This window comes from Echiichthys vipera, assembly GCF_963691815.1.
Source record: "Echiichthys vipera genome assembly, chromosome: 19".
Classification (NCBI taxonomy): domain Eukaryota; kingdom Metazoa; phylum Chordata; class Actinopteri; order Perciformes; family Trachinidae; genus Echiichthys; species Echiichthys vipera.
Window position 1 is genome coordinate 27,923,262 of NC_139844.1, and position 7,872 is coordinate 27,931,133.

Genomic DNA, 7,872 nt, shown 5'->3' on the forward strand with positions numbered 1-7,872 from the left:
AACTCTTTATTTCTGTCTTTGCTCTCACGTTACACAACATGTCGTTAACGTTCGTAGCTTTAATCAGTAAAGTCACCACTGACTCTGGTTCAGTCAGTGACAGCAGGAGTAAAGTTAAAGCAGAGACACTGAATCAAACACCTGTGAAATACTTTAAAGATTCAGCTTCTAAACCACTAAAGTGAGTCTGAGAGGGAGCAACAGTGAAACCACAGATAACTCAGAGGTGTAGGGCGATGATGGGCTTCATGTTTCCTGTTATCAGCTGGAGGAATGTCTGGCAGCGCGTCCGTGCTGTCGACACGACCACAACACGTGCCCCCTGACCTCCTCTGTGCAGCTGCTGAGCCAACGCTTCCACAGCGGGCGGAGGGAGGGGAGCGTCCGTCAGCGCTGCACGCTGCTCCTCTGGGTCCTGACTGACACCAGGAGCCACAGCTGCTCCTCCACCTCACCAACACACACGGGTGCAGCTCTGCAGGTGCAGCTTTTTATATCTATGAAAAGCACTGAATCAATAATAAAAGCTGTGAAAAGTTTCTATTATGGAAAAGAAATGTAAACTGACTAAAGTGAGATCCTCCTCCAGGGTCTTTGTCTGAACTTTAAACATCCGTAACCACGGAGACAGTTTTTATTAAGGTAGAAATCAGGAGAGATGCTAACAGCCGGACGTGGCTAACAGTGGTTAGCTCGGGGCAGCACGGTGAAGGCATTCAAAGGTCTTTTTTAACCACTAATGCTGCTGAAAATAACAGCAAACCTCTGCAGCAGCATGAGATGAGTCCACACACACACACACACACACACACACACACACACACACACACACACACACACACACACACACACACACACACACACAACAAAGCACCAATGGGCTCCTTCCTTTGGGATTGACTTTGGGTTGATGTGGAAAAGTCTGGAAATGTTTCTGCAGCATTAACTAAAGTCACATTCACACGTTCTTTGGTCACATTTGGATCCATTAACTGATTTAATATGAATTTTGTTTCTATAAAATCATATGAATTCATTCATGAAGTCATTTTGTTTTTAGTTGTCATCAGAAAAAGTTGTTTTCAGCCTCTGAAACCTGAAATCTCTTTGGACGTCGTCTCATTTTTAACCAGAAAACAAAACACCAACAGCGTAGTTAGTGAATACGCATTTATTTTTAGTCATTTGGATTCATATTTATTCATCTTAAGTCCAATTTTACTCATTTTGTATCACTTTTTACGAATTTTCTATCCATTTTAATCATTCTGCGTCATTTTTACTACACAAAACAAAGCAGAGTGTGTTAAAGACTTACCTACTGGCCCCTGTACCAGCTCCTCTCATAGTAAAGTCCATTACAGTGGAAGGAGCCCATTGCTGCTTTGTTGTGTGTGTAGGGACTCTTCTCATGCTGCTGCAGAGGTTTGCTGTTATTTTCAGCAGCATTAGTGGTTAAAAAAGACCTTTGAATGCCTTCACCGTGCTGCCCCGAGCTAACCACTGTTAGCCACGTCCGGCTGTTAGAGCTTGTCTCCGTAGAAGCTCATACGCAAAACAAAACTGTCCTGATGACCCTGAAAAAGACCCTGGATGACCTCACGCTGTAATTTCACTCTAAGAGTCTAAAGTGAACGTTCAGGACACAAAGTGCAGCAGCTCCAGACCACAGACCGTGGGTTTGAAACCTCCTGCCACGTCTTTGCTCCCTGTACGACACAGCTGATCTCACTGTTGTCAGTTCACCTTCATCTTCTGTTTCACTTCTTTCAAAGCTCAAGTTTCAAACATGTTCTAGTTTTAAGCATCAATCACAAAGAAGCGTCCTCAGGACTTTACGCTACGACCATCAGCCTAATGCACCTCCTGCTCACCACTGTGCCTCCATCAGTCCCTCCATTCACTACTTTTACTTCAGTCCAGCTATTTGTGCTTCTTCTGCACCGTCTTGGTGAAGTTCTGGATGTCCTCGGCCATCAGCTGGGGCTCCTCCATGGCAGCAAAATGGCCGCCCCGGGCCATGGGCGTGTAGGTCGTGAGTTTACGGTACTTCTGCTGGACCCAGAGTTTGGGAGTGTGCATCAGCTCGTTGGGGAAGCAGGCGAAGCCGGTGGGGACGTACACGGGGATCCTGTGAAAGACCACGATGTGTTAGCATTTAGCGTTACAGATGCTAAGTGATGCTAATGCATGAAGCTAGCACATCTCACTGGAGACACCCACCTGGAGTGAGGCGAGTCCAGGCCTCGGCTGAAGTTCTCCTTGTAGAACCTCATGGAGGACACGATGCAGCCGGACGTCCAGTAGATCATCACGTTGGTCAGAAGGTCATCCAGAGAGAACTTTCTGCAACACACACACACACACACACACACACACGTCTATGTTTGATATAATATCTTCCTGCTGGAGGATACAGAGTCCCTTCCATCTGCTGTGTTCACCTGGTGAGTCCTCCGTCCTCCAGGTTCCTGAAGTCGCGGTTCGTCCACGTGGAGAACTTCTCCAGGATGTAGGCGGCCAGACCCACCGGGGAGTCATTCAGCCCTCGACCTGCGGGTAAATATAATATTTGTTGATTTAAAAACACTTAAAATGATAATAACAGCAGTTCTTAACCCCTCCCGTGCTGGGAGCGTGCATCCTTACCCACGGTGTCGGGCTTGGTGGCCTGGATGTGCATGTAGCCGGACTCTTTGATGGTCTCCACCACCAGTTTGTCCGTGCAGGGGTAGAGACGCTGAACATCCGCGTCAGTGAAGCCGAAGAGCCGAGGGAAGCGACGGCCGAGCACGACGGACAACGCCACGCACAGCCCCGGCTTAGAGGGCGGGGCGAAGTTCACGTGCAAGCCGCGCACTGTCCTGGGACGTAACACAACACAGGGAGGGAGATAAGCATTTACAACCGCGCGTGTGTGTGTGTGTGTGTGTGCGTGTGTGTCTGTGTGTGTGTGTGTGTGTGTGTGTGCGTGTGTGTGCGTGTGTCTCTGTGCGTGCGTGTGACTCACTTTGGCTCCAGCTGAGCCATGTTGGTGGTGACGAGCCAGCCCCAGTCTCCCCCGTGAGCGTAGAACTGCTGGAAGCCCAGACGCTTCATCAGTTTGTGGAAGATGCGTGCTGCGCAGACGGAGTCGAAACCTGTACACATGCACACGCGCACACACGCGCACACACACACACACACACACACACACACACACACACAGTTTGACTGTTTATGACAGAAATGAGCAGAAAAATTAACCCCGACACTAACCCCTGAACCTGACAGTAACCTCTGACCTCTGACCCTGACAGTACCCCCTGAACCTGACAGTAACCTCTGACCCTGACAGTACCCCCTGAACCTGACAGTAACCTCTGACCCTGACCTCGGACCCTGACAGTACTCCCTGACCTCTGACCTCTAACCCTGACACTACCCCCTGACCCTGATTGTAACCTCTGACCTTGACCCTGACCTCTGACCTCTCACAGTACCAAAATGCTGAATGAACCAGCGCAGGCAGAGGCTGATGCGACCTGGGAACATCGGGCGGACCCAGAGTGAACGCGTCCCCGTATCTGCGACTCACCTTTCTTGTGTGATGCTTCAGAAAACCCGTACCCTGGTATGGAGGGACACACCACCTCGAACACCAGGTCCTGCGGGTCGGACGGTTCTGTGAGCAGAGGGATCAGCCCGTAGAACTCGTAGAAGGAGCCGGGCCAGCCGTGAACCATGATCAGAGGAACGGCAGCAGATCCCTCCGGAACCTTCTTGGGCTTCACGTGCAGGTAATGGATGTCGATGCCTGGAGGGGAAGACGAGGCTCAGTGGGTCAGAACCGGGTCCAGGGGGTTGCAGCCCTGGTTCTAGTGCTACTGTTGTGTTTGTTTACCAGTGAGCTGAACTACGAGGCTGGATAAGCGTGTTAGCGAGGTGTGTGGTGCTGAACGTGGTCATCCGTGTGTGTGTGTGTGTGTGTGTGTGTGTGTGTGTGTGTGTGTGTGTGTGTGTGTGTGTGTTTGTGTGCGTGTGCACGTGGGTGTGTCTGTGTGTGTGTGTGTGTGTGTGTGTGCGTGTGTGCGTGTGTGTGTGTGTGTGTATGTGTGTGTGTGTGTGTGTCTGGGGGTGCAGCCTCACCCTCGATGCTGGTCTTGAAGTGGGGGTACTGGTTGAGTTTGTCCACTTGTCTCCTCCAGTCGAAGTCGTTCCTCCAGTAGGAGACCACCTGCTGCAGGCAGTGGGAGTTGAAGCCGTAGGTGAAGCCGCTGTCCTCCAGGGACGGAACCGGGCGAGTCTGGTCGATCCTCCCGTACAGGTCCTGACAGAGGGGGGGGGGCACATGAGTGGACGCTACAGAGGGACGGTTTCTGAAACACTCAGAGGGACTCGAACCTGCAGCTGCTCATCACTGGTGGTGATTTTAAAGGGACGGATGGTGACGTCCTCCCCATCGTCTGGGGGGGCGCCGGCACCCCACCAGCCGTCTTCGGTCTTTAGAACCTGGGTCCGGCTCCTCTGGACCAGGAACAGGATCAGTCCCCCGATCACCAGAGCAACCAGCACCTCCGTCAACATGTTCAGCGTCTGTGGACGGACGGGGAGAGTGAGACAACAAGAGCATGTTTATGCTCCTAGAGGACACTTTAACACACGTTTATGCTCCTAGAGGACACTTTAACACACGTTTATGCTCCTAGAGGACACTTTAGCACACGTTTAGACTCCTAGAGGACACTTTAACACACGTTTATGCTCCTAGAGGACACTTTAGCACACGTTTATGCTCCTAGAGGACACTTTAACACACGTTTATGCTCCTAGAGGACACTTTAACACACGTTTATGCTCCTAGAGGACACTTTAGCACACGTTTAGACTCCTAGAGGACACTTTAACACACGTTTATGCTCCTAGAGGACACTTTAACACACGTTTATGCTCCTAGAGGACACTTTAACACACGTTTATGCTCCTAGAGGACACTTTAGCCCACGTTTATGCTCCTAGAGGACACTTTAACACACGTTTATGCTCTAGAGGACACTTTAGCACACGTGTATGCTCCTAGAGGACACTTTAGCACACGTTTATGCTCCTAGAGGACACTTTAACACACGTTAATGCTCCTAGAGGACACTTTAGCACAAGTTTATTCTCCTAGAGGACACTTTAACACACGTTTATGTTCCTAGAGGACACTTTAACACACGTTTATGCTCCTAGGGGACACTTTAGCACACGTTTATGCTCCTAGAGGACACTTTAACACACGTTTATGCTCCTAGAGGACACTTTAACACACGTTTATGCTCCTAGAGGACACTTTAACACACGTTTATGCTCCTAGAGGACACTTTAACACACGTTTATGCTCCTAGAGGACACTTTAGCACACGTTTAGACTCCTAGAGGACACTTTAACACACGTTTATGCTCCTAGAGGACACTTTAACACACGTTTATGCTCCTAGAGGACACTTTAGCCCACGTTTATGCTCCTAGAGGACACTTTAACACACGTTTATGCTCTAGAGGACACTTTAGCACACGTGTATGCTCCTAGAGGACACTTTAGCACACGTTTATGCTCCTAGAGGACACTTTAACACACGTTAATGCTCCTAGAGGACACTTTAGCACAAGTTTATTCTCCTAGAGGACACTTTAACACACGTTTATGTTCCTAGAGGACACTTTAACACACGTTTATGCTCCTAGGGGACACTTTAGCACACGTTTATGCTCCTAGAGGACACTTTAACACACGTTTATGCTCCTAGAGGACACTTTAACACACGTTTATGCTCCTAGAGGACACTTTAACACACGTTTATGATCCTAGAGGACACTTTAACACACGTTTATGCTCCTAGAGGACACTTTAGCACACGTTTATGCTCCTAGAGGACACTTTAGCACAAGTTTATGCTCCTAGAGGACACTTTAGCACACGTTTATGCTCCTAGAGGACACTTTAACACACGTTTATGCTCCTAGAGGACACATTAACACACGTTTATGCTCCTAGAGGACACTTTAACACACGTTTATGCTCCTAGAGGACACTTTAGCACACGTTTATGCTCCTAGAGGACACTTTAACTCACGTTTATGCTCCTAGAGGACACTTTAGCACACGTTTATGCTCCTAGAGGACACTTTAACACACGTTTATGCTCCTAGAGGACACTTTAGCACACGTTTATGCTCCTAGAGGACACTTTAACACACGTTTATGCTCCTAGAGGACACATTTTGCCCCCCCCCCCCATCAGTCGGGGGCACAAAGCTTTCATCAGTCATGAGTTTGGAGAAAACAAAGGTGTTACTGTGGCTGAGGCCAGCTGACCGGATTAGCACAACACAACCTGCATGACAAAGCTTTTCTCATTCAACCACCACTACTGCACACTGCAGACTACACACTACACACACTACTACACACACTGCACACTACATACTGCACACTACACACTACACACTACACACACTACACACTACACACTGCACACACTACACACTCCACGATACACACTACACACTGCACACTGCTGTTGTGTTGAAACACTTGTTTAGACTTTGATCCTGAGCTCCCACGGCCGTTCATTAGAGGACGGGTCTGGACTGACTTTAATGCATCATGGCCGGAGCAATATGGGATCTCTGAGACTGAAGATAGACCTTTCCTCTGGTGACTGTTCACTGATATGACTCTGCAAAGGTATATAGATTTATATACACACACATATATATATATATATATATATACATATATATATATATATATATATACACACACACATATATATATATGCCTGCTAACTTAATTCTGCTGCTGTAGTTCTAGTCTGCGGGGGATGAACCTGCTCCTGATCCTCTCTGTTTGTATCATTCATGTCTCATCACTGCACGTCACTCATTCACTTCTGTCTTCTCTCAGGTCTCTGCTGATGGTGGTGGTGATGCCTGCTGCTGATGGTGGGGGTGCCTGCTGCTGATGGTGGGGGTGCCTGCTGCTGATGGTGGTGGTGCCTGCTGCTGATGGTGGTGGTGCCTGCTGCTGATGGTGGTGGTGCCTGCTGCCGTGGTCCTGCATGACTGCGTTACTCATATAAACTATCACTAGTTTATAAATTATGACATTTGTAGCCATAAAACATCCGTAAGACTGTATATCTCACTGTATCACAGCTGTTATTACTCATCACTGATCATATTTACCTCCATAATTATTATCATCATCACCTCAGCTGTGCTTGTTCCTACTGTTCTGCTGCATTAACTGTTATAACATATGAGTCATATTCACATTACTACAGATATTATTATAGTTACTGTTACTCTGTGGTTGCTAGTGATTTGTTCGTGTGTTTGTTGTTCAAAGTGAAAGAAACTGGTTCCACTCGAGTCAAAAGTGATGAAACAGTGAGTGAAAGTGAGCAGAAGTCTCTTTACCTGCAGCTGCTCTGAACAAAACAGCCTCCTCTGGTCCTGGTCCCGCTCAGTCGCGAGTTCGAGTCCTCCTCTGGTCCTTCAGTCTCAGACTCAGACTCGATCACACTGCGCTTGTTATTCTGCGCGTATGAAGGGTCAATGTCCTGTGTTGGAATACCAGAGGTGCATGATGGGACATGTAGTATTCTGAGGCTACTGAGAAGAGAATTACATTAAAGGTTGTATATGTAGAATCTTTATTAAAAATAATAATAATTGTTTGTCCCATCATCCTCTAGGAGCATAAACGTGTGTTAAAGTGTCCTCTAGGAGCATAAACGTGTGCTAAAGTGTCCTCTAGGAGCATAAACGTGTGTTAAAGTGTCCTCTAGGAGCATAAACGTGTGTTAAAGTGTCCTCTAGGAGCATAAACGTGTGCTAAAGTGT

General features: G+C 48.0%; 1 protein-coding gene across 1 annotated transcript; it reads right to left on the reverse strand.

The window, feature by feature from the left end:
- On the reverse strand, positions 1-7,545 carry ephx1 (epoxide hydrolase 1, microsomal (xenobiotic)). Its single transcript, XM_083933478.1, has 9 exons — positions 7,447-7,545; positions 4,384-4,575; positions 4,129-4,309; positions 3,578-3,796; positions 3,011-3,140; positions 2,650-2,864; positions 2,445-2,553; positions 2,224-2,346; positions 1-2,131 (listed from the first exon to the last, which is right to left on the reverse strand). The coding sequence occupies exons 2-9, from the start codon at positions 4,564-4,566 to the stop codon at positions 1,924-1,926; spliced, it is 1,368 nt and encodes a 455-aa protein (XP_083789604.1). The 5' UTR covers positions 4,567-4,575; positions 7,447-7,545; the 3' UTR covers positions 1-1,923.
- Positions 7,546-7,872: the final 327 nt, after the last annotated feature.

Bases quoted from the DNA above. Each gene is read 5' to 3' on its own strand.
- ephx1 (XM_083933478.1), bottom strand. From the start codon at position 4,566: ATGTTGACGGAGGTGCTGGTTGCTCTGGTGATCGGGGGACTGATCCTG. The intron at 4,310-4,383 runs GTTCGAGTCCCT...CCCCTCTGTCAG, and splicing joins CCAGTGATGAGCAGCTGCAG to GACCTGTACGGGAGGATCGA. The intron at 2,554-2,649 runs GTAAGGATGCAC...ATTTACCCGCAG, and splicing joins CACCAAGCCCGACACCGTGG to GTCGAGGGCTGAATGACTCC.